Source organism: Saimiri boliviensis, chromosome 2 (assembly GCF_048565385.1).
Source record: "Saimiri boliviensis isolate mSaiBol1 chromosome 2, mSaiBol1.pri, whole genome shotgun sequence".
In the NCBI taxonomy this organism is placed as follows: domain Eukaryota; kingdom Metazoa; phylum Chordata; class Mammalia; order Primates; family Cebidae; genus Saimiri; species Saimiri boliviensis.
In genome coordinates, this window is record NC_133450.1 from 197,780,576 (window position 1) to 197,807,850 (window position 27,275).

At 42.8% G+C, this 27,275-nt stretch overlaps 1 protein-coding gene across 4 annotated transcripts in view; it reads right to left on the bottom strand.

The window, feature by feature from the left end:
- Positions 1-27,275, bottom strand: part of ABCA1 (ATP binding cassette subfamily A member 1) — a 157,060-nt gene that overhangs the window by 5,477 nt on the left and 124,308 nt on the right. For all 4 annotated transcript variants that reach the window (XM_003925261.4, XM_074395116.1, XM_074395115.1 and 1 more), the window contains 21 exons: positions 27,012-27,060; positions 26,716-26,829; positions 25,195-25,343; positions 23,445-23,569; positions 22,114-22,212; positions 18,498-18,687; positions 17,173-17,267; positions 15,832-15,864; positions 14,603-14,708; positions 13,345-13,419; positions 12,657-12,826; positions 11,276-11,453; positions 9,168-9,283; positions 8,911-9,055; positions 7,796-7,919; positions 6,477-6,606; positions 6,090-6,210; positions 5,247-5,309; positions 4,536-4,642; positions 2,049-2,190; positions 1,538-1,672 (listed from right to left, as the gene is read on the bottom strand). In XM_003925261.4, coding sequence (XP_003925310.1) covers positions 1,538-1,672; positions 2,049-2,190; positions 4,536-4,642; positions 5,247-5,309; positions 6,090-6,210; positions 6,477-6,606; positions 7,796-7,919; positions 8,911-9,055; positions 9,168-9,283; positions 11,276-11,453; positions 12,657-12,826; positions 13,345-13,419; positions 14,603-14,708; positions 15,832-15,864; positions 17,173-17,267; positions 18,498-18,687; positions 22,114-22,212; positions 23,445-23,569; positions 25,195-25,343; positions 26,716-26,829; positions 27,012-27,060 — 2,466 coding nt within the window. The remainder of the gene's footprint in view (positions 1-1,537; positions 1,673-2,048; positions 2,191-4,535; positions 4,643-5,246; positions 5,310-6,089; positions 6,211-6,476; positions 6,607-7,795; positions 7,920-8,910; positions 9,056-9,167; positions 9,284-11,275; positions 11,454-12,656; positions 12,827-13,344; positions 13,420-14,602; positions 14,709-15,831; positions 15,865-17,172; positions 17,268-18,497; positions 18,688-22,113; positions 22,213-23,444; positions 23,570-25,194; positions 25,344-26,715; positions 26,830-27,011; positions 27,061-27,275) is intronic.

The window sequence follows — 27,275 nt, forward strand, 5'->3', positions numbered from 1 at the left end:
CAAATTCCAGACCCATATGATCAGGAACACATAAAACCCTCAACCCAAGGCTTCTTCCTGTAATAACATCAATGCTCTTGTCCACCGAAGAAAAAGGGTCAAGGGCCACTGCCCAGTCTCATCTATGTTTCATCTATCCGTGTGTAAAGAACTATGACCTAGTTGCTACCTTGGGGATTTTAAAGCTGTGTCCACACTCTCCATTTTCAGGGAATGAACACAAAGATGATTAGAAAGAATGTTCCAGAGAAAGATCAAATCACATATCCAGCCCCAATCATACTCAGAAACAAGGTGCCTGCAGTGTCTCTATTTGGGAGCATCTGCAGGCATGGTACAGCCACCCCAGTGTGTGCCAAGGGTCAGAAGCTGCCCTCTGCTTTTTTTTTTTTTTTTTTTTTTTTATTGCATTTTAGGTTTTGGGGTACATGTGATGAACATGCAAGATTGTTGCATAGGTACACACATGGCAGTGTGCTTTGCTGCCTTCCGTCCCCTCACCTGTATCTGTCATTTCTCCCCATGCTATCTCTTCCCACCTCCCCACCCCCCGCCCCTCCCCCATTTCCCCCCAACGGACCCCAGTGTGTAGTGCTCCCCTCCCTGTGTCCATGTGTTCTCATTGTTCAACACCCGCCTATGAGCGAGAATATACGGTGTTTGATTTTCTGCTCTTGTGTCAGTTTGCTGAGAATGATGGTTTCCAGGTTCATCCATGTCCCTATAAAGGACGTGAACTCATCGTTTTTGATGGCTGCATAATATTCCATGGTGTATATGTACCACATTTCCCCTATCCAGTCTATCATCTTTGGGCATTTGGGTTGGTTCCAGGTCTTTGCTATTGTAAACAGTGCTGCAATGAACATTCGTGTGCACGTGTCCTTGTAGTAGAATGATTTATAATCCTTTGGATATATACCCAGTAATGGGATTGCTGGGTCAAATGGGATTTCGATTTTTAGGTCCTTGAGGAATCGCCACACTGTCTTCCACAATGGTTGAATTAATTTACATTCCCACCAACAGTGTAAAAGTGTTCCTATTTCTCCACATCCTCTCCAGCATCTGTTGTTTCCCGATTTTTTAATGATCGCCATTCTAACTGGTGTGAGATGGAAATACAACATACCCACAACCATCTGATCTTCGACAAACCTGACAAAAACAAGCAATGGGGAAAGGACTCCCTGTTTAATAAATGGTGTTGGGAAAACTGGCTAGCCATGTGCAGAAAGCAGAAACAGGACCCCTTCCTGACACCTTACACCAAAATTAACTCCAGATGGATTAAAGACTTAAACATCAGACCTAATACCATAAAAACCTTAGAAGAAAATCTAGGCAAAACCATTCAGGACATAGGTGTAGGCAAGGACTTCATGACCAAAATGCCCTCTGCTTCTTAATGGTGGCTCTGGTGTCCCTGGTGGGAGACAAGCCAATCGTACAACAGCCCTGGACATACAGGACTTTTGAAAAGTCATGTTTTCCACTCAGGTCAGAACAACAGTTTTCCATCCCCAGTTACACTCACCAGAAACACCACAGGAGGCCCGCCAATCAAAGCCATGGCTGTAGAGAGCTTCCGCTTGTTGCCTCCACTATAGTTACCAGCGTATTTTTCTCCATACTTCACGAGGCCCAGTTTCCGGATTGCCCACTCACCAACCTACAGTGATGAAAAGCACCTTGACTTTTGGCTGGCTTGGGAATTGTGTCATGCTCTCCTACCCATATATATATATGAAAGTTCTTTCACTGAGTAGGACTAGATTCTAGAATCATAACCTGACAACTGGCGAGGACCCAAGGCAGGGAGAAGGGACTCACGTGGTGGGAGCAGCACTCCCCTTCAGCCCACCCAGCCCCTCCCCACCACCACGACTACAGGTTTCTACCCTGAACACAGATACAAAGAACCAGCATTTGATGCTGCTGCATTCATGAGCAAAAACAGCCTGAAGTCAATATGTGTGGAGAAGCCATAAGGTATACATTGTCAGGATGCCAAAGGAGACAGGCTGGCTTTCAGGTGCCCATGGTACCTTGCCAACTTCTTTCTCTGGTACTCCTCTTAAAAGGGCAAAGAACTCCACGTGCTCTCTCCCAGTCAGCAGCTCTGTGATGGCATCAAACTGAGGGCAGTAGCCCATGTTCTGATGTACTTCATGGATGTTTGATAAGATACTGCAAAGGACAGGAAAACTAGTTAGATTTGAAGCAAGCAGAGACACTCTAGTCAGACAGTCTGGCCTCATGTTCCTGTAAAGTATGCTTCTCCATTACCAAGATACCAATACATCTGCTGCTACTTGAAAGGACAGCTGTTCTGCCCCCAGGATGCCAGCTCTTCCTGGCAGACAAGGTCCCTGCCTCTACCCTGCGTGGTCCTTGCACCTACCTGGCTCTCTCAACACTTCAGTCTGCAGGTGCAGTCCCATTTCAGAATTCCTGAGGTCATGCCAACCACTGCACATTCTTTACCAACAATCTCCATCACCCTACCCTGGGGCTTTCATGCTAAGGCCCCATCCTCCACTTCACTCTGTTACCCATTCATGTACACCAAGTGAGAAGGCCCAGAAACTTTGGGTGTGAGCAACACAGAACCTAGCGACACAACTTATGTTGGTGGGGTGGCTTTTGGGTTCTATGAAGCCAGTAAAGTGAAGAATCAGATATGAGAGAAGTTCAGCATCTACATTCCAGACTGATGACCTGCATCTTGGCACAGAATAGCCATGACCTGGGCCTTTCAGCAGCACTCATTCCTCTCTGTGTATCTTAATTAGAGCCCCCAGGGTCAGCCTTTTTCAGAATTAGGATTGAGGCACACGTGGACACCGTGCCAGGCCCTCCCAGCTATACCAACCAAATCAGTTCTTGTAACAAGTCCCTGTGACAAACCTTACTACAGGCCGGTTACTGCTGCCCCTGCTATATGCGTCAGGAGCTCGGTACTAGGAGCAAGCCCACGAAAGCAGTGGTGCAGTGCTCGGCCCGCTAGTCCCAGAATGCCTGTTCTCTTAGGACTCCTTTACGTTGCTACTGCAAAAATGTAAGACACGCGAGAGGAGACCATGAATACATTAAGTCCCTTGCTGTTTTCAATTTTATTGGCTATCCCCCTGTCCAGTGTTTTCAAATTCTCTATCATCATTCATTAGTGGTTTGGGAAATACATTCAGCGGGTCATAACCAGCCCTTTTTTTTAATGACATGGTATAAAGCAGAGTAAGAAATAGCAGAGTGCGTTACAATTAGTAAAGGTAGGTACTGTTTTATGAAACCTTAGGTTATACACGTGAGTGTCTATGTGTCTGTGGGTACACACTGCGTTGAGAAATAAAATTTATTTCCCACAAGGGTCATGGTCAGAAAAATGTGAAAGCCACTGCCTTGTACTATTCTCTCCATATAATAAGCCCAGAGAAGCCCCACATATTTAAAGTACTTAGAGTAACATTATCTAAGAGGCCTGTAAAATGTAGCTGTATTCCCCAACAAATCAGATCGCTTTGTGACCTGTGCAGTCTCAGAATGTGGCCTAATGGTGCCTCTGTCAATTCGTACACTCTTTAGAGAGGGCAATTGACTTTGTAAAGGAATTGTTTCTGAGGAAATAATAAAAGATTTTTTTTTTTTTCGAGACAAAGTCTCGCTCTGTCGCCAGACTGGACTGCAGTGGCACAATCTCAGCTCACTGCAACCTCCGTTTCTTGGGTTCAAGTGATTCTCCTGCCTCAGCCTCCCAAGTAGCTGGGACTATAGGCATATACCACCACACCCAGCTAATTTTTTGTATTTTTAGTAGAGACGAGGTTTCACCATGTTGGCCAGGATGGTCTCAATCTCTTGATCTCATGACCCACCCGCCTCGGCCTCCTAAAGTGCCAGGATTACAGGTGTGAGCCACCATGCCTGGCCAATGAAAGATGTATACTGGGACTTATTTACATAGTGAAAATGGAAATCAATATGTGTCCGACATTTATAAGGTATTAATTATAAGTACATGTACATAGGGGAATTTTACGTAGCAATGTAAAATTCTGCATCTTAGGAAATGTAACCCACTGGGAAATATTCATAATACATTCATTAACAGTAAAAACTAATTTTATCTCTATATACAACGTGATCTCAATTTTATGACACATTTGTATGTGTATATAAGATAGATTTGGGGTGAACGAAAAGTTCTAAAACTGGATTGTGATGATGGTTGCGGAACTCTCAATTTACCAAAAATCACTGAATTATACTCTTAAAACAAGTAAATTATATAGTATGTAAATTATACCTGAATAAAGCTGTTAAAAGAAAAGAATGAAACTGAAAGGAAATGTAAGTTGTGGTTATCTCTAGATATTGAAATCATTGATGATTTTTGAGTTTCTTTACCTTTTACTATATTTCAACATTTTTATGAACTCCAAAAGCACCACTGTAATCAAAAACAGCAATATATTTCTTTAAATAAAGTAAAAAGAAAGGCTTTGCAGCAAAATACAGGCCACTTCATTTCTCACCTATTTTTGTTGAGAAAAGCATCTCCTTTGGTCACAGTGGTATCTCCTGTTAACATCTTGAAAGTTGTTGATTTTCCAGCCCCATTAACTCCCAGGAGTCCAAAGCACTGATAAAGAAAGATTAACCTGTATAAGCAAACTCTAAAAACGTGAATATAAACGATCCTAACAAGTAGCCACCTCAAACCATTATTCTTAAATATCAGGGAAGAATCAAATATTTTCTTGGTTTTAAGACACTGTATAGGTATTTAAATACGTATTTCATAATGGGACTATTTTAAGTGTGGCTGTATTTGTAAGTATTATTTGAATTGTCAGGTTGAGGCCAAAGTTAATGTGTAAAAAACAGTCATGAAAACCAGCTAGCCAAATCACACCAGCTGCTCTGGCAAAGGGCATACAAGAACACAAACAGAAACCAGAAAGGACAAAATCTATTTTTAAAAATCTATTTGAATTTCATCATCATCCCAAATGGATCGCAAATGAATGTTTTAGATGTTCGTGCTTTTTTTTAAAACTGATTTTTATTATCTAAAATCATTCTCTTGATATATCCCATCTTCTCGATGACTGATTGCTCCATACTAGCATAAATAGAGAAGCCTCTAAAATCCACTTTTACCCCTTAACAAGCATTGTTGTTTGATTGGGTGGAGACAGTCTGAATTAATAGGGGCGAACACAATACAGACAAAGTGTCTTTACCTCACCAGGAGGAATGCCCACACAGATCCTGTCAACAGCAGGCTTCCGCTTCCTTCTGTATATCTGCAAAAAAAACAAAATGCAACCATTCGTGAGCCTCAGTGACTCAACAGCTCTCCTAAGCAGCAGTGGAAGGCAGGACTGTAAACTATACAAACCACAACATAAGACAGTCAATCAGTCTAAGAGGCATATTTGATGCGCTAAGAGCCTTGGTCTGCGTTTGTGACAAATGGCTTCTGAATGATTCTGAAGCTCAAAATAAAAGTGAATTTACTTTTTAACCTGTGTTTTTAGAACCGTATTGTTCATCAATATCTATATAATTTTTCACTTATTCAACATATATATGTATTGTAGATATTTTAATAATTAAATTCCACAGAGTATAAATTTGTGATAAAAACTATTGCAAATACTGCACAGATTACAAAAAAGTAGAATTTGGGGATGCTGGCATCTAGAGGGCTAATATAGACCCTCCTAAGCCTTGGAAATATATCTGCTTTTTGGACTATGAAACTCAAAATCAACCATTTATTCTCCCTACCTTGGTTTTGACTAGATATACAATACTAGTATGTCTTAGTAACTTAAACATAAACGTAAGCATACAAAGCCAATACATTCAAGAATGGGAATTCATATTACGAAAGTATTCTCAGTAGGAATTCTTTAATTAAGAAGTCTCCATGGTCTTTTCAAAATAAAATTGACAGAACCTTGGTATAGATGTACATTTTGGAACACGTGCCATTTTATTAAGCAAGTCAGCAAACTGGTTTACAAAACATAAAGCTGAAAAAAACTGAAAATAAGCTCTTGTAATGTGTACTCTCTCACCTTTGTCAACTCCTTGATTTCTAAGATGTCATTCTGGCCTCCACCATCAAGAATTCTCTGTCTTTCCCGCCTCACATCTTCATCTTCATCATTCAGAGGAGGAAGCTTTGCATTTACAGGTCTTAGGGGGAAAAAATAAGAAAAATAAACCTTTCAAACTATTTTTTAGGACAAAGATTCAGTCTCTAATGGAGTATTATAAAACCTGCTCACCACAGTTACCAGGATGAGCAGGGAGGGGGCTGTGGGATGCCCGCATCAGGAGAATCAGTTTTATCATATCATATATTTTGAGTTCAGTTCAATCCAACCACCATTGGTGTTTCCCTGTGTGCCTCCTCTGTGACCCTCTACCAGGTACTCCATGGGTTCTAAGAAAAAGCTCACCTGGGCCTGATGAAGAATCTGTACTGGATCAGAACAGTGATGAGGAAGAACACCACCCCTTCCACGGCCATGGCGAAGAGGTTTCGTCCCACCAAGTCCCAAGATAATGGTGACACAAAGCGATTCTCTCCTAGTAGACAAAATGCAAAGAGCTGGTCAGAATGGAGGGACCAAAAGACATGGCCCTTCCTCAAATTTGGGCCTATGTTCCTAGGAATTCACTGATCTTCCAACAAACACCAGTGGCTATCACCCATGGCAAGGAGAAAAAAGTAACAAATGAGTGATCAATTTCCAAGTCTGATTTGGGAAAACTTTTTATGACTCAGTATCAATTGGAATTTCAGAGCCAAGGTGTATTAGATTTGTAACATCACTGAAGATATCTAGCATTTCTTTTTTTAAATGGGACATGCCAAAAATCCTTTTAAAAAGGCAAACAACCCCAGTAATTTTTACCGTCATTATTTTTAATAAATTCTCAGTTTTAGTAGTAAGATATATTAGAAAGCACTGTAGCCAGATGCCCCTTTCGGTTGCATATAATATAACCTAGTGAATCAATTAAATCATGAGATTCAATTAAATATAGTTCCTTGTAAATATTCCTGAACTGTAGCCAGATGCCCTTTTCAGTAGCATATAATATAACCTAGTGAATCAATTAAATCGCGAGATTCAATTAAATATAGTTCCATGTAAATATTCCTGAAATTCCTTATATATCTCCTTTGTACCCCAAGTTGGAAAAAAAGCCCCTCTTTTACGCCCACTAAGTAACACGGCCCATTTGACTATATTAGCTAGTGGATGAATAATCATCATATGGCTACAGGGGAAATATTTTTAAGCATTCTAAAGGTAGAAAAAGATGTAATACATTATCGTTTTATAGACTGTGTAAAAAATAATATATGATCTCAGTTGCAAGCACATGATTCGCCTAATAGAGCCAAAGTCTCCATCTTTCCAATTCTCTGCCTTCTGATTCTCAAAGTGGTGGTTTGACTTTTCTAGTGCCTCTGACAAATCCAGCCAGTGGCATGAGCCAATGGAGCCAAGCAAATGCCAGTATTTTCCTTACCTACAAAACTGCCCTTCCACTTTTCTCAATGGTATCAGAGGCACAGACAAATGGCTGCATCACAAAACCCATGCCACAACCAGCTGTGCTAGCACGAGCCCTGTCAGTGGGCACGGGGGTGGGGCGATATCCTGTGCTTAGTCATCAGCTTCTTTCCAAAGCAAAGGCCAGGGTTCTGAGGCCTATGCCAAATGCCGTCTCCATTAAAGCAAGCTACAGCCATTGCTTCACTCACCAAACCTTTCCAGGGCATCAGCCATTGCCTGGTTTTTCACCATGTCAATGAGCCCTCGTCCCAGGCAAAAATGTGGGAAGATCAAGAACACGGACTTCAGGATATCATTGATATTATTCAGCTTCTAAAAAAAAAATGGGAGAGGAGGAAGGGAGAAGGACTGGATGTCATTCATGGTTTATCCTAAAAATGTATCAAATTCTGAAACACGGGAGTAAAGAATAAATTTGATTCTCTAGGGACAAATCGGGCCTTTTCATTCAGATACCAATTCAATAGCAGCAGGCATAGGTGATGATATGTAGCAATAAAATTCTATTCTTTAGAAAATCTGGAGAAATGCTATGAGTATGGAGAAATAATGAATAAAGCTTAGAAACAAGGCTGTATTTCATCAGAAGCAAATCCATTCAAAAATTCCTCAGCATTTTAAAAGCAAATTCTTCATGTCTGGGTCAATATTTGAGTTTCAGGATTTTGTTAGAATTTTAGAAATCCTTCTCAAATACGTCAGCACTTATGACCCCACAAGGCAACAGTGACCAAATATCTAGCAACTGAGTGAGGTGCTGTAAGCTGGATGCACTGTGCTAGGGCACGGGAGAGGTGAAAAGTTAGTAAGAAACAGACTCCACGCCAAAGAAGAAAAGCATGTAAACGGGAAATCACCATGTCAGTGGATGTGACATGGCAAATGAGAGTGTGACATTAGAGTTCAAGGTTATGGTCAAAGCTAAAGGCACAGATCTTAGAGATAACAATAAAAGACACCAAGAGAGGTGATGGTAAAAGCCTTGGGATTCAATGGCGTCACCCAGCTCTAGTGTGTAAAGCGGAGGACAGAGGAGCTAGTCTTGGTTAAGAGCAACATTGGAAAAGAAAGAAAGAAAAAAGAACCTATCAAAAGAAACGGCAAGGCTTGACCAGCAAAATGTAAGGCACAGCAAGAAAGAAAGGTGCTTTGCTTTCTCAGGGAAGACAGACTCTGAAGAAAGGACAGAGCAGCCAGCAGTGTCAATGCCACTGACGAGCGGACTAAGATCACAATGAAACACTGCCCTCTGGCTCCCAGAGATGCTCATCCCAGGGGGAGGCGTTCCCTCTGCACAACTCACATTGTCGGTGAAGAGCTCCAGCACAAAGGTGGCCACACTGCCGTTGATGCCGATGAAGAGGTTCACGCTGGTGAGCACCACATAGGCTGTGCTGGGGATCTTGAACACGAAGGAGGCTGGGTACATGAGAGGTGTGATCGACCACCTGGTGAGACACAAAAAGGTAAGTGTCCACTGAGAGTCCCCTGCCCTCCTTTTGACACTGGGCACCCAATGCCTTATCCACTGTGCAGTTCCCTCACTCAGCGGTGACTTACCCATACAGCAAAAGTAGAAGGGCTAACACAGGCAGATTGGTGGAGGACACATAGGACTTCTGCTGGAAGCAGATGAAGATGATAATGACCAGTGTGGCAGGGACAACGTAATTGCACTAAAAGTGAAAACAAAGACATACGGTTCACCCCTCAATCAAATATACTATACATCACACAGGTCTTCACCATCATCAGACAAGAAAGGGCAGATAAACATATTGGAGAGTAACTCTGAATTAATGAAGCCACATAAACTATTAATCAAAATACTGAACAATACATTTTGACAAGCATTTTACCCTTGGCTGATTTTATAAACTATATGCCCTTTCTGTCTTTCCAACAGCCAAGCCAAAGTGTCACGCTCAGTAAACTCACTGAACGATGGATTCCCAGTCAGGGTAATTTCAATTTCACAGGCAGCAAATAAGCTTCCATTCTTCTTCCCAGAGATGATTGTGTCTGTTTCATCATTAATGCTATATTATAGTCTGCCCAAGTTCAATCTCACATGTAATCTATTTATGAGGTAACTGCTCATAATATGAATGTCAGAATTGTTTCATCGCACTGAGAATAATTTTAAAGTCTGTCCTGACAGTGTATCAAGCCATAAAATGCAGAAATAAAGACTTGACGATAGGACAATTATGAGAATTCATAGCTGGCAGAGCAAAGCACAGGCAGGAAAGTGACAGTGGGTTTGTCAGCTGCTAAAAGAATTGCAGTTTCAGACTACAGGCTTCTGCCTCAGTCTAATCCTACTTGATGTGTTTATCAACAACTTGGATGAAGACAGGCTTCTAGCAAATTTCAGGGGCTCTGAAGCAGGAAGGGACAGACAACATCCAGGAAGATAAGTGATGGGTTTAGGGACTTGATCTTTCATCTCTGAATCACCTGTGCCTGGCCTAAGTCAGACACATAGTGAGCACTCAGTCTGTGTTGACTGACTGGAGAAATTCTGAATCAAGATAATACAAAAACAAGACATACGTAATTTAATATGGATAAATATCAAGTTTAGGTTCAAAAAAAATCAAATTGATTGGTATAGAATGAAGGAGACCTGAATTTCACAATCATTTGTGTGAAATGGAGGTTCTGGTTTACCACTGAGTTGCCAATAAGGTAGTGCTCCTTCCAAAATGCAAAATCTTTGTGCTGCAGTAATAGAAGTATGGGCTGAAGATTAACTCCCTCTAGACTCATAACCATTCAGACCACAGCCTGAACAGAAGGTTAATTCTTGGCTTTGCTTTTGAAAAGGGGCATTACCAGTGTAGAGCATGGCCACACAAGGACAATAGGATCAGAAGAGTGACAAAGTCTGAGAGGCTTGGTATAAAGAGCACAGATCTCGTCATCACCTCCACCATTAGTGCTCACATTTGTACAGTGCTTTAGAGGTTACAAGGTGTGTTCTCATATATCATCTTATCTGGGCAATACTCAGGTTAAATGAGAGTATAAGAGTTGTCTTTAAATATCCAGGGATTGGTTCAGTAGGAGAAGAATTACATTTGCTCCATGTAGCTTACAATTAATGGAAGTTACAGGGAGATACATTTCAACTGTACTTAACAATAATTAGAACTTCAGAATTCCTTGAAGTCTTCCATATTGGTCCAAATAGAAGCAATATATTATAGTTGGCACAAAAACAGATTTGCAGTGGATGGATAAGCTGCTGATAAAACGTACAGAATTTTCAAATGACAGATGGCTTTCCTAGTAAGTTAAAGAACATTCTGACTCTGGAGGTAAAAATCCATCAGAGAAGTCAGAAGCACTGACTTGGAGTTTTGACTAAGGCCCTTGCATCTCTCTGATTCTTGAGAAAGTCCTCGCTTAGGAACTTAAGTGGCAGTGGTATCAATTTTCATCATTGTATACAGATTTCTTCCTCTGGTATGACACAAACTCTGGTACCCAGTGCTGTGTTTGGTGTCATGAAAGTGATCAACTGCCTCTGCCTTTTCCTTTTTTATACATCTTTAGAGTACTTGGAATGTTTCCCAACAATAACCAGGGCTCTTTCTTTCTTAGCGAGATAAATCCATGGCCCTGACAGACACGACAAAGAGACAGCAGGTCTGTGTCCTTACCATATCCCAGACAAAATTAGACAGCCAGTAGATGACAGGCTTCACTCCACTGATGAACTGCAGGTGTTTTGCTTTGCTGACCCGCTCCTGGATCAGGAATACGACAAAGCTAGCTGGGACGAAGGACATTGCAAAGATGACGCAGATGGACACAAGGACATCCACTGATGTGGTCATTCTGGAAAGAAAGAGGGTGTGACAATCTGAGGGGTCTTTGATGCAGCTAGGGCTCAATCAGCAAGGCCATGGACACTCAGACGCACACATACACACGCAAACATTTGAGGCACAGCCCAAGGAAAAACATCTGTTCACGAGACATTTTATTCAGGGTTAAGATGACCATTTTTAAGTCAAAAAATATGACCATGTAAATGCCAAACTGATTCTACTGAGGTCAGAAAGAGTCCACTGCCACAATAAAACTAACGAAGGAAGCCAGAGTGCCTAATGGCATTCACTTTGGTCCACTGTTCATGACCTTGTGAGAGCAGTAAGTTGTAAATTTTCACACACGAAGGACTAGTGTGGCTTGAAAACTAAATAAGAGCAGAACTATGACTATGCAACTACTCAAATAAGTTAATTTTTTTTCTGGCTGTAAATCAGCTTGAAAATAACAGTATGTAGCCTATTAATCTAACACATACAAAAATTCTATCAGATTCTTATAAAAAAAATGGTCTTATGAGCCCATTACATGGGGTGTTGGTGTAAAGATCCGCGTGTCCTATATTAATATCCTGTAGGAGTTAAGCAGAAACAGTAACTGCCATGCTCCGTATACACGAAAGGTATCTAATGTGTGCTAAGTATCAACTCTGTGCTGGGTGCTGGGCTTGGCCATTTACATGAATTGTCTCATTTCATATCATACATCTAGAAAATTGAGAGACCAGATTCAAACACAGATCTGTATGACTCCAAAGGCTGCATACTTTAAACTAGCTCATGTGGCTTTAAATTTTACACACACACACACACACACACACACACACACACACAGCTTAAGAATTAAAGAGAGGAGCTAATAAAAACATATTTTACTAAGTTTAAAACTGCTTTTTAAACAAATCGAACCAATTTATTTTATAATTATTTATAAATATTTTGTAATTAACAACTTTTGAACTCGCTTCATGTGAATTCACCAAATGTTGTCATTTCTGTGTATCAGTGTCATCTCGCTTCTGCAGTTCAAGAAGCCCAACCAGCCTCTTCGTAAACTTATCACTTCTGCCCGGACCCTGGATCAACCCAGCTTTATCATCATGTAGCGGTCTCTGCAGCTGCTCCCCCACAATGAGCTTCATCTTTTGCTCCCCTCCTCCACAACCCTCTCCTTGCCCCACTCCATCCATTCGGACACAGCTGCACTTACAGAGCCACCTCTGAGAGCTGCTGCTTGGTGAGATTCAGGGGATGATTGAAAGCAGTAATCCCATAATGGCTAGGATTCTCTCCTTTTTGCAGGTTGGCCCGGAGAATAGCATTGTTGATGACATTCAGGAAAGAGCTGATTGCATGCCAGCCCTTGTTATTGAACCACACCTGAAAGAAGGCATACCCAGTATAAGGTAATACTCTCAAACCCTGTTCCTGCAGGCAGATGCGCACACACAAACCACACGCATAAACCTCAGAAAGAAATTCTAGTCATGTACCAAGGCAAAACACTATTATCAAAGAACATGAAGTAATAACAGCATACAGGACATAGTGGCCACTGACGATGTGAGCAGCCACTGTGGTGAGAACCTTATACCTTTAACTTGTCAAATTCTCACAACAGTTTGGACAGCCACGATTATTATCTCCATTTCACAGATGAGGGAACTGAGGCTTAGACAGTTAAGTAACTCAGTCAAGGTTACCTGGTATGTCTGGACAAAGCAAATTCTCTGAATCTCTTCATTATACGATACTGCCTCACTGGTAAAGTTGACGGTGGGTAAAGCTCTTTTCTGTTATGAATGTCCCTGCCAGCTTTACCATGAGTTGAAAGTACTCCAAGAAACATAAATATCATTGTTCATCAAAAAGCTACTAGAACAAAGACAGTGATTTACCTTGACATTATTTTTGGTGTCCAGTCCTGTCATAAACCTTCCCAAGCTGTTGAGAAATCGATCTGCAGAACTATCCTGTAAACAACAGAAACTTGCCTCAGTTGTGACTGTTTGCATAGATAAGGGGCAACAGTCAACCTGGAATCTGTGGACAGCAGGATGGCCCTGTGAAGAGCAATTCCACTACTACCTTGTTCACTAAAATGAAATGTGAAGCCATTTAGTAAATGGCTCCTGAGAACCATGTGACCAGAAATCTAGACAGTGATGCTGCCATCATGCCACAAGTCTAAAGGAATCACAGAGAAATCCTGGGATGTAAAGTCCCAGGATTTTCATGTCTGGTTATCACGGTGTGGTGAGGATTCCTCAAAGTGCTCCACTGGCCTCAACTGAAGAACCAGAACACGCTCTGCCTGCGATGTGCCAGGTACATGGGCCCATCACTCAAGAGCAGAGCTGTGGACTCTAGGGCTATCACTGCTATCCATAATCATAGGGTCTATGTCATCATAGACCCTTGATTCTCACTTAAAAATGGAAGACTTGAGACACAGATAAATGAAGTGAGTACTTACCAGGTTCTGCAGAACAGCCTGCCAGCTTCCAAAAGAAAATGATTCTTTTCCTATTTAGTCAGTGATTGTTTCAACAAAGTATGTTTGAAACCCAGTTTGTTTACCAACTGGCCAAAATTTGTAAACTTAGTTGTTCTGAGGGCTTTTAAATCTCTGGATTTGTGGGTAATTTTTTTTTTTTTTTTTTTGAGACAGTTTCCCTCTCGTTGCCCAGGCTGAAATGCAATAGTACAATCTCGGTTCACTGCAATCTCTGCCTCCCAGGTTCAAGCAATTCTCCTGCCTCGGCCCCAGAGTAGCTGGGATTACCGGTATGTGCCACCAAGCCTGGCTAATGTTTTTGTATTTTTAGTAGAGTCAGGGTTTCACCATGTTGGTCAGGCTGGTCTCTAACTCCTGACCTCAAGTGATCCACTTGCTTTGGCCTCCCAAACTGCTGGGATTACAGGCATGAGCCACCACACCTGGCCTCTGGATTTGTTTTTGACCTACACTTTTAAATGTACAACTAAGTAGTTCAGCTTTGTCTGGCTTAAATCACTAAATGCCAAAGAAGGCTCTGTATTCCAACATATTCAGCACAATGAGCCGCCAGGTGATCAGTTTAACCTGCTAACTACTCCTACATCCCAGTAGCTGCACACCCACTTTTCAGATATGTCTCATGACAGATACTGTACCTTGGCCAGCTTCAGGTGTTTCTTCATTTGTCTGATGGCATCATTAACTTCTCCACTCGGAGGAAGTGCATGAGAATTACTGACACCCAGGGAAAACCCGCCATACCTAAAAGAACAGCTTGGCATTAAAACCCAGACAGTGGGGTGCGCAGTAGCACTCAGCAGCAGACTCAGTGCGAGTGTATACAAGGTTCACTGAGCCAAATTCCTATTGAAAGGAGGGCTGAATTTTGCCTCAGAGAGGTTACATGTCAGCCTCCCCTAATGAATTTGGCAATCTCTTAACCCCCATGGTTTCTGCTCCAGAGGGAGGACCTGGCCTGATTACACACACAGTTAGATAGTTGAGACATCGAGGAAAGAATGGTGATTCATCTCATAGATGCTGCTCTGACCCAGTGGCTTGGGCATGAACGTGGGTCAGGAGGCAAGCAGATGGGGAGTCGGGGAGTAGAAACCCTGCGCTGTCCAGAATAGGTTACAGTGGATGTAAATAGCCATAGGCCCTGGTTCCTTTCTAGCATGAGGACTATTACATGGGGCCTGTGCCTACTCTGCCCAGAGATCCAGGGGTTCCGGCCCTTGGGGAAAAGGCAGAGAGAAAAGGTGGAAATCAGTAACAAGGAACCTTTGGGGTCCCCTGAGGCAGCCACATCAGCTATCTCATTTTCCACGATGTACAAATTGGCTTCAATAATTCTTTCATCCCCAGTCCTACCTGTTCCTTTAAAACTCAGATGGACAAATGAGTTGAAATACACTGCAAATAGATGGTTTTGGCTCTTCTTATTTCCTCCCAGACCTACTTAGTCCCTACTAAATGGCTACGAATTGTCTCTGAGTCCTTAAGACACCTTGGGATTCTGGTTTGGGGGAAAGTGCAGGCAGGCATTTCCCTCACAACACTGCTTACTTGAAATCCCGAGAGACCTGCAGGAGATGTCTGATTCTCCTCAAGGAAACCAGCACATCAAATATTTCACAGGCCTCTAGAGGGGCCGCTGGGCACTGAGCCACGATGCTCTAGTCAGAAACTCTATAAAGCAAGCCTAATCTAAATCTGTCTGTGCCCCTGTGTGCGCCACGTGTTCACAGGGCTTTTGTCCTCCTCAGGGTGACTGGTAGCACAAGCGTGTGAGTGACAAACAATCTCCAAGGCTGTCTTCAATCCAAGACACCTACAGCACCATCCTCCTCCTGAGCTAAAGGTGCCAGAGACAGCAACTTACCTAAACTCATTCACCCAGATCTTGTTCTTTAAGCTGCAGAGACAAAGAAACCAAAAATCAGTTCAAAAAAAGCACTGATCCTGTTCCTGACGCTGCAGAAGGAGTAAGTATCTACCTGGGGATACATGGGAGAGACAGAAATAACCCTAGAATCAGGCTGGCCTTGCAGGGTTGTGCCAGAGAAAAGCAGCCTGTGCTCAGGCCTCTTGCAGTCTTCTCTCTATCTTAAAACCCCCATGACTTCCATCAGAATTATGCCTTGGGTTAAACCAATTTACAAACCCTCTTATAGACCGAGATGTGACGGAAGTAGATTTTTCTTTTCCTTATTTTTCTGCGGGGAGACAAAGTTTCCTTCTTGTTATCCAGGCTGGAGTGCAATGGTACAGCCTCAGCTCACTGCAACCTCTGCCTCCCAGGTTCAAGCAATTCTCCTGCCTCAGCCTCCCAAGTAGCTGGGATTACAGACACATGCCACCATGCCAGACTCATTTTGTATTTTTAGTAGAGATGGAGTTTCACAATGTTGGCCAGGCTGGTCTCGAACTCCTGACCTCAAGTGATCTACCCGCCTCAGCCTCCCAAAGTGCTAGGGTTACAGGCGTGAGCCACTGTACCTGGCCTAGAAGCTTTTTCAATTAACAGTAATATTTCAATTGTGGATGACATCTGGAGAAGTTATACTTCTTTCTTGGAAACTCGTGGTCACTATCATTCCAGCATGTCTGTGCTGTTTAAAGTCACTGAGAAACTCCTAAGTGAAAGACCCCAACTGATCAAGTAGATGGGAAGGACACCAGAACAAACATTTGCTGAGCTAAGCATTCAACACTAGGTTGCCATGTCCTGGGAAGCTAGAAGGCTCTCCCATGGCTCCACAGCCAAGGCAGGCTGCTAAACCTTCCCAGGGCTTCCTCCATGAGACCACGCATTATCATGGAGTCCCCCATCAGAGAGTAACCAAGGCGTTCTACATATATCATTTAATTCGGTCCTCATGACAAACTTTTAAGAGCAACATTAATATCACAATTTAGATAAACTAAGGTTTTAAAAGGATAGCCAGTTACCTGGTCAAGTAGCTACTAAGTGGCAGAATTTGACTTTGAATCCGTACTTATTTTCACTCTCGACCTGGCTGCCTCAGCCTGGAAGCTGACAGCTGAATGTTCACAGTCCGCTGGTCACCTTTTCTAGTTTGGAATAATATCCTAAACTTCCAATGGACAGAATCAGGCCATAATCTGACATCTCCCCCACTGTCCTAGTCTGTTATTTGTAGATCTGTAATTCCTCTAATTAGTCATAATAAGGCAGGGGCCAAGTTTAGTAGAAAGTCACCTTTTAGCTATGATCTGCACATACGTCTTCACCAGATAATCCGAAATGTTTCTTCCCGTCAGGTCCTGAAGGATGTCTGCGGTGTTTTGTTTTCTCTGTCATCACATGAAAACCAAACATATGGGTCTTTATAGACAAGAATTGAAACAGAAAGCCAATCAAGGACAATGGTGACCACGTCCACATTGTGACTGGAACCCTGACTACAGGTCCCAGACACTGCCCTCAGCCAACCAGCAACGAGACCTGGTCCATCCCGCCCTCGGCACTGGTAATTCACTTACATCAAGCCAAGGTCTTTCCCAAAAATGTATTTTGAACATCTCAACAACAAATGTTGAAATGAGATTCTTTGTAGTCAAGAGATTTTTAGGGAGCACCGTCATTAACTATGCCTAATGAATCTTTTGCTCACTTTTATACTGATGACTAGATTATTTTATTATATTGTATTATATTATACTATCTTTATTATTTTTTTTTTATTTTTTGTGACAGAGTCTCACTGTGTTGCCCAGGTTGGAGTGCAGTGGTGCAATTTTAGCTCACCGCCACCTCCACCTGACAGATTCGAGTGAGTCTCCTGCCTCAGCCTCCCAAGTAACTGGGATTACAGGTACGTGCCACCATGCCTGGCTCATCTTTGTATGTTTAGTACAGACAGAGTTTTGCCACATTGGCCATGCTGGTTTCGAACTCCTGACCTCAGATGATTCATCTGCCTCAGCCTCCCCAAATACTGGGATTACAGGAGGGAGCCACCTTGCACCTGGCCTAGCTGTTATTTTAAAGAGTGGTAACCAAGACTTCTTTTAGTTCTTGTACTTATTTAAAACTGCTTGTCCTCACCCTGCAATCTGGATGCTGATAAAATGGCATAGAGTTATCAAAGCACTCCTCTTCCTGAAATTCTCAGAAAAAAAATGGCTCAAGACTCCTTCCCAAATAGAGTCTCCAAGAATGCCAGAGTTGACAAGGTCCACAGGAGTTTTCTGGTCCAGTCTCCCTAACTCAGGTGAAGAAACAGGCTCAGGGAGTGAAAGAGGCCCGTCAAAGGCTACCAGCTCATTTGTTACAGAGCCAAGATTGGAAGCCAGGCCTGTCACAGTCCATCCTGTGACTTTTCTGCTGTGGGACAGGCATGGGCACAATGTGGTCCCAACCCCCTCCACTCAAAATTCACATGCTTTTTCCTATGACCAGAAGCAAGTTAAAGACTGAAGTGGACCCTCCCGACATCGCAGCTCACTGCTTCCTGCTTCCAAGTGGAAGCTACCAGCCTACCCTGCACTCCATCTGCTCAGTCGCACCCTGAAAGCACTCACCTGTGGAGGAGGGAGCCCCCCTGCCCCTGGGGGACACACGGGCAGCATCTTCTTGATTTTGTCGCTGCTACACTGGCACGTAGGTGAAGGGTTCTGCATCGTCCAATTCCCGTTCTGGAAGAGGTCCGTGATGGTCTGCGGAACCGGGGCAGTGGTCCACCCTTCCTCCCCTACCAGGCAGGGCATGTCTCTGCGAAAGGAAGACAGCAAGGTAGGATTACCCGAGACGGCCTGGCCTTTCTGTTGCCTCAAGAGCACAGGAACATTTCATAACAACCACAAACATGCATCTATTCCCTCACCATTTGGAAAAGACAAGCATGATCTCATTTGATTGCTTGATCCCACAACGGCCTTGTACACTGTGACATCATTTTGTACATAAGTAAAACAGAATGCAAAGAGGCCCTAAATGTTTACATACTGAGCTCAGTTCAATCCAATTTCTCATACAACAAATCTTCACTGAGCACCTACTACGTGCCAGATGCTGTCTGGTCTATTTGAGGGTCTAAAGTGAAAATACCTGCCTTCATAGAGGTGTATGCCCATGGAGGAATGGAACAACAAATAAACTACTAAGACAATCTTAGATGGCCAAAAATTAAGCAAAATAAAAGGAGAGCGACTGGAGAGAATGGACCTACTGCAGAGAAGATATTTCAGCTAAACCATAAACAATGATGGAGAACACGCTGGGCAAAGATTTGGCGACAAGAACATTCTGAGCAAACTCAGTGGCAAGAGCAGGTACGAAGGCCCTGGGAAGAAATGCGTTTCTCTTTTTGAGGAGTAGCAGGAAGACAGCATGGCTGCAATAGGATAAGCTACGAAGAAGAGTAATGATAAATAGGAGGGGAGGAGCAGATGACGGAGGCCTGGGAAAGAGTCTGTATCTCACGCTCAATGTGCCGACAAATGGAGAGTGGCAACATCCAATTTATGTTCTCAAATGAGTGGAGAATCGGTGGGGGGTGGTGACTGGGGTGAGAGTGCTCGTACAGAAAGAACTAGGTTGTCTGCAAATATTCCCTGGAGGAAAGACGCAAAGCCTTTAACCTTGTCTCCAGCTCTGAATTACTGTGGGACATCAACAGGTGTCTTTTGGGGGCTTATTTTTCCCACTGGTAAAATAAAAGTTTAAAATGACTTGATTCAACAAGTCACTTCCAGTTCCCTCCCAGTTTCAAAATTCCACAATTTAAAGTAAAGCTACCATCATTATTTCCTTATTATTAAATATTAAATATAATTGCCGGGCATGGTGGCTCATGCCTGTAATCCTAGAACTTTGCGGGGCTGAGGTGGGTGGATCACTAGAGGTCAGGAGTTCAAGACCATCCTGGCCAACATGGCGAAACCCCGTCCCTGCCCCTGGGGGACACACAGAGGACTACTAAAAATACAAACATTAGCTGGTATGGTGGCGCATGCTTGTAATTGGAGCTACTTAGGAGGCTGAGGCAGGAGAATTGCTTGAACCCAGGAGGCAGAGGTGGCGGTGAGTGAGCCAAGATTGCACCACTGCACTCCAGCCTGGGCGACAGAGCAAGACTCCACCTCAAAAAAAAAAAAATCATATATATATTTAACTATTTCTTATTGTTTTCTCATGTATTAAACATTCAAATGAACAGTTTTTCAGATTGATCTCTAATTGTCTCCTTAAAGCAGCTGAGCTGACTAGAAAAGACAGGCTAAGACACATTGCCCTCCTGAAGCTCACACCCTGAACATTCAAAAGAGGACTGGCTGAGACAAATTTAAATACTGCTGAGACAGGCTTCTGTCAAATTTCCTTTGGTTCTACCGTTTTTTGCAAAACCTAAAATTTGAGTTTCAGTAAGGGTTGCCAGGGCAAAGGCCCTTCCTTCCGGCCACCTCTAACAGACTGCAGGTGGGTCTCTGAACCGTCCGATGTCAGGGCCATTCCTCTTTTGTCTCTATGGGCTCTCAGCCCGGTTCTGGCTCCCACAGAGCCTTCCTAGGCTGGCCATCCATGAGTTCATATGGTTCAGCTGGGCAGTGATGAATCGAGCTGTCTGTATTATCATCTCATCTCACACTCCATCTTCCCTACACAACCTTCATGTGGAAAATCAAAGGTACCATGAAATCCAGATGAACCATATCTGTGTTCTTCTCCATCTGTGTCATCTGGTTATACAATATTGGCTGCTAAGATTTAGCACCCATCATGTACTAACTACTAAGTACTAACAAGTATTTAGTAACTATCCAATACTAATTAAGGACAAACAAGCTAGCAGCAGTTATTCGTTTAGAAATCTGCTCTAGAACCTAGCATAAACAGGTATCATAAACACTGCTCTGCGGTGTGCAGAGACAGCCATCTTCCCATGAATTGGCCCCTCTCTCCAATTCTCCAGCACCTTCCCAACTTGCCGTAATTCCTCAGAGTTCACTGTTGTTTCATGACCTCAGCTGAGTTTCTGCCTAGGTTTGGAAACACTAACCCACCTCTACCAGCCTTGAGCTCCACTTCATAAGATCCTCACCTCTTCACCATCTTTACTTACAGTGATCTGGTGACCTCCCATCCCCTACACCAGGCGTCCCCAAACTTTTTACACAGGGGGCCAGTTCACGGTCCCTCAGACCGTTGGAGGGCCGCCACATACTGTGCTCCTCTCACTGACCACCAATGAAAGAGGTGCCCCTTCCTGAAGTGCGGCGGGGGGCCGGATGAATGGCCTCAGGGGGCCGCACGCAGCCCGCGGGCCGTAGTTTGGGGACGCCTGCCCTACCCACAGAGTCATACGGATGCTTCGCTGGATTTATTCATCCACTGCCTACTTTTTAAAAGGGGGTTTTGAAGGAAAGTACAATACAAATACACAATTTAAAAAGAAGAGGCCGGGTGCAGTGCCTCACGCCTGTAATCCCAGTACTTTGGGAGGCCGAGGTGGGTGGATCACAAGGTCATGAGTTCGAAGCCAGCCTGGCCAACATGGTGAAACCCTGTCTCTACTAAAGACACAAAAAATTAGCCGGGTGTAGTGGCACATGCCTGTAATCCCAGCTACTTGGGAGGATGGGGCAGGACAATCACTTGAACCTGGGAGGTGGAGGTTGCAGAGAGCCGAGATTGTGCCCCATTGCACTCCAACCTGGTGACAGGGTGAGACTCTGACTCAAAAAAAAAAAGAAAAGGAGAAAGTGTCCATTTTTATAAAAATTCATCATATGCCATCTTGTCAGATTATAAAAGTGAAGAAGCTGATAAAAGCTGAAAATCATATATAATGTCAGCCTATTAAAGCACTTAAGTACAGTGGCTGGGAGAGAAAGGAAGGAAAGCATTTGATCAGTAAGTGTAAAGTGCTATTTAAATTAAATATTAACGTTCTAAATCAGTAAACAAACGTCTGTAATGATGTGCTCTGCATGGTGTTAGAAGACTCTCCAAACGTTTGTTCCTAGATAATTTGGTTAGGTTACCACATTGGATTTTGTAATAAAACATAATAATGATAATGATTCAAAGGGCAAATGCTGGCGGTCACAATGGACATGCAGCTGATAAATGCAGCATAGTCGAAACTGAACCAGGTGACAGCACAAGAAGCCAGTTTATGGCTACGGTGGCACTCACGGGATTGGGTTTCCTTCCATACAGCGGGTCCCGAAGCCAGGGTCTTTCGTGAGGGCATTTAAGAGTTCCAGGGTGCCCATATCCTCAGGAGCATCGTTGCTGTGGGTACATGAGAGGCAGCCAGCTTAGCAAATCATTAAAACCAGTAATCAGGAGTTTAAAATGATTTTATAAATTAAACATTTTAGGAAGCATTTCTACAAGATAGGCTCTAAAAACAGAAATGAGCAAAACATGGAAACCACCCAGGAGGATCTCAGACTCTGGCCCTATATTTGGCATCAAGGTGACGTAGAGCACTCCCAGGTAGAGCTTGTATAAATGGGCTACATGTATAAAGGTGCCTATGTGTACACACATGTACGTATACACACGCATTTATATATATATATATATATATTTATTTATTTATTTATTTAATTTGAAGTAAAGCAACTCATTAAGTATTTCAAAAGTGCTTTTACAATTATCCCTTTGACACAGACAAGCAGGATTTTCCAGGAAAGGGCAAGACAACTGTACTCTTTGCAAGCACAACTAAAAAGCATAAAAAATAACAGGCACAGGTCACAAACACATGCTATATTCTACAACCACGGGCAATACAGGGTCAGCCGCTGGGAAGGAAAGAATAAAGTAAACCTGAACTACATAAGAAGAAAACATAGGCTTAGAGAAAAACAGGCAAATTCACATATATATACATATATTTGTAATGCTTCCCTTTTGTATCATTGATACATTTCCCCCATCTACAGGTCTGCAAATCCTTCAGGACTGAAGAAAGCTCCTGCTAAGTAAGACCCAGAAAAACCCTTTGTCCTTTTCTTTGATGTAATGTAATGTTACGGAGTAGAGGATATTATTGCCTAAAGAACACACACTAGCTAACATCCCAAATATAACAGAATAGATAATTACATAAATTATACTTTGCAGAAAACAAGTCTTCGGAGGTTCTATGCTTTGACAGTGTGCCCTGTGACTCAATTACAGAATTAAAACACAGCTCCCAAATCCAAATATTTTAGAACTTAATCATGGATTTTGGCGAGGGTAGATTATTTTACCTAAAACATATGTGGCTGTTCCTGACAACAGGATAAAGAGGAGAGAGGCTGAAAGGCTCAACAGAAGACCGGCTGATTTATTACTTCAGGGTTAGTTTGTTGCTGCTCTATGCATGCAATATTAGCTTATATAGGGGCCTGATCCACAGCAGGAAATCCATTCCATGGTGTAATTCTTAAGTCCATTTCCTTGGCCCTTGTAAACATCTTTGGTCTGCTGGAATCTTCCCCACTCCTGGGGCACAGAAGACAAACACATACCTGACAAATGTGTACTGTTCGTTGTACATCCAGGGCTGAAGTTCCAGGCTGGGGTACTTGCCAAAGGGTGGCACAATCAGGCTGAACACAAGGGCAATGCAGACAAACACAGCTGGCAAGACAATCTTTACCCAGGCAGTGGAGGGGGCAGGGAGACAGCAGGAAAATGGCAAGTGTTAGAAACAAGGCCAACGGGCAAAATCCCACAAGTCCAGCCAGCCTCCCTGATCAACCACTATGGCGACGAGGAGTACAGGGCCCATGACTGTGCTGCAGCAAGGCATTCTTGGCAGCTGGGAAGCAATGGAGCCTGAAAACTAACCTTTTCCCTGGCAGCACGAGGCCGGCGGCTATGGCCGCCTGGCAGAGGCACTAAGCCGAGAAGTTCACAAGTAAACAGTGATCACATTCAGGGTGACTCAGAACACTGGGTCCTGCCCTTCTTCCTCCTGAAGACTGAGAAAGACCACACTGGGCCATGAACCCAGGACCAGGAGCCAGAAGTCCTGAGTCCTGGTTCTGTCTCTAATACAAGTACACCCATGTGAAGTCCTCTCCCCTCTGGCCTCAGTCTTCTCATTTTAATCTGAGGTCTGAGAACACATGCCCCATTCAAATCCTCCACTGTAATAAAACCAACTCTACAGCAATGGCTCCAATCACGGACAACTATAATCACTAAGAATAAATATCCAAATCCTTCTTCAGCCTCCTAAGACTTTCTACCATATCTTCTCTGGGGAAACAAAAAAAAAGACTTGGGCATACTTTCTATTCATTGCTGAGAAATATGTCCCTTATAACCTTAATGATTCAATTAATACTCCTGATTCTAATGTTCTGGGATTTCAATGTACAAAATTAACACAGTGAATAATTTGTACTATCAGTACTAGAGTGAGAATTATCTCTATGTTGTCATTATTTATGGTTGTGCTATTTTATGTGTCATTATTTATGGTTGTGATCATTATCAACAAAGGTAACTGAGGATCAGAAAGACTAAGCATCTTGCCCAAGGTCATACAGCCAAAAAGTAGCAAACAGGCTCCAACTCCAGCTTTGTCTGCTCCAGACTCCTGCTCTTAACAGTATCCACATCATCAGCATGGAAGACTCTGCAGACCTTTTCTGTACATTTCTTAATTTTATAGAGTGAAAAAATTTAACCCTTCTAAGTAGGCAAGTTAGGGAAAATACTGACATGTAGATAATAGTATAATGAGTCTACTCTGTGGGCCAACTATATTCTGACCTCTTTTCTTTCAGTTTGAGTTAAACATCAACTTAGAGAACAATCATGTTTCTAACAAGTTCACAGGTCAAGTGCATCTGGGCATAACATGCCTCATGTTATGGCAGCTGAATACACTCAACCAGTTTTTCTACACTTTCTCCTCTTTATGTTCTCCTCCAAAATAAAAATAACATACACACACACAAAACTAAGCACTTACTCATGCAGACCCCATTCTAAGTACTTACTCATTTTTATTTTTGTAACAACCCTGTATCACAGGTAATATTATTATCCCCATTTGACAGAAGAGGAGACTGAGGCATAGAGAAGTAACTTGCCAACAGATACACAACTGGCAAGGAATAGAACTATGATTAAAATACAAATAAATCTAGCTCCAGCATCCATATCTTGAGCAGGATGCTATCCTGCCTTCATTAGTCACAGAGCCTGCAGCCCACCCACGAAGCCAGAATCTCTGGCACATCTCACCAAAACAGCACATCTCACCTGAGCAAAAAATCCTTTCCGACTCCGTCTGGCAATTAGCAGTCTCTTCCACAAAAGGGCTACAAACTGTTGTTGTGTGAGTTTCCAGCCCTTCACCTGGTAGGAGCCTTTGCCATCCATCCCACTGAGCAAGTCTGTCTCTCTGGATTCTGCAAGAAAACAACACTGAAGGTCACCTACTATCTTAGGTATTTTTGACATTGCCATGCTCCTTCTTCTGGTGTCTTCGACAACTATCTGGGAGGCGTGTGCTTGAAGCTAAAAGTTTCTCAGAAGTAAAAGGCTTTCATGACAAAGCTATGACCAAGGAAAAGTTATGACTCAAAATGTCTACCAGTGGCACTCTCTGCATTTCTGTCCTTGTCTGGTAAGTACAGAAAACAAAGGTGTCTTGAGACAATAGAAAATATGTGTTCATGCATAATCAGGTGTTACAGCTGGCCACTTGGGCATATCAAGTCATCAATTTCTTATAAACTATTCTGTGAAACAGGCATGCACATAGCTTGACATATTTGAGAACACAGTGGCAGTTAGCTTCTCACCTGTTCTATTTTGGTAAAACGTGAACACATTTGAAATGCACTGATACTATGAAGTTAGGCAGTTATGTATAATGTAAGAGCCACACACTCTTGTGAGCAGGGGTGAGAGAACTGGAAAGTTTTCTGTTCCTAAAAATTTTCTAGAAATTCTTGTCCTAAACTAATGATATCTAACTGATGTGCTTTTATATCTTAACAATGTTTGTTTGATGTCCTCTCTCTCCTCTCCCTCTTAGTTAAACACACAAGGACACACTCATCCAAAACAGCTGTCTTTTTTTTTTTTTTTGAGATGGACTTTTCACTCTTGTTGCCCACGCTAGTGTGTAATGGGGCAATCTTGGCTCACTGTAACCTCTGCTTCCCAAATTCAAGTAATTCTTCTGCCTCGGCCTCCCGAGTAGGTGGGATTTACAGGTCTGTGCCACCATACCCGGCTAATTTTTTCTATTTAGTAGAGATGGGGTTTAACAATGTTGGTCAAGCTGGTCTCAAACTACTGACCTCAGGTGATTCACCCGCCGTGGCCTCCCAAAGTGCTGGGATTACACGCATGAGCCACCGTGCCCAGTCTCAAAATATCTAAGTCGGGGTACAATTAACTCTAATGGCAAATTCCCCTTTCTGACTCTTTCAAAATCATTCATCTACTTGGATTGAATATTTGTTCAATAATTAAGCGCCTAATACATACAAGAAATTGGGACCCTGCAGAAAAGATAATAAATACATGAGTTCAGAGGATTGAGGCACCATCTTTACGTCTTTAAAGGACATGATACAGATGGGCTTTTTCAGGTTTGACCACAGCGTGATGCTGCAAAGGATAAGTGGCTTTTACCATTTTCTCACGTCTCTTTGGACTCTGTAGGGATCTGTCACCTTGGCTAAAGGCCATCCAAAGAAAACAGCTGAGAGCATGAAAGAGAAATTCACATTCCAACAGTGGAACATGGTGGATCTTTCCCAGACAGACCTGGGTCTACGTCAGAATCATTGGGATCAACAGCATCATCTTCAGTGAACGGGCGAAGACAGCTCTGCTTGTCCCCGAAGGCCCGCCTGTTTCGTCTCGCTGGCAAGGTACCATCTGAAGGCACAAGGAAAGAATCCCATCGATTATTTTATTTACAACAAAACAAACCTTCCCCCTCTGTAACCAATCTACACTCTACAAATGAGAATGCAATAGAACAATTCAAAGGTACAATACTGGCGTGCTGAGAAAGCCTGCGGGAGGCACTATCTTAAGTGTGCCACCAAGGCAGTTACCTGAGGTCTCAGCATCCACCCCACTCTCTTCGGCCACCTTGAGAAATATCTGAAAAATGAGAGCAGGTGAGAACATTATAAGCACCAACGTTACGAGAGTAGTCAGCATGGCCGTGATTATTACATTATTGAGTGGCATGTTAGCCCCGTAAGACATTTCTTAATAAACTTTGTCAGAGTCACTTGGGAGAGAAGGCATTTTTTGCCAGAAAACATTTCCTGAGTGGTGAGAGCTATCAATCTAGACAATCATTTTCAAATTAA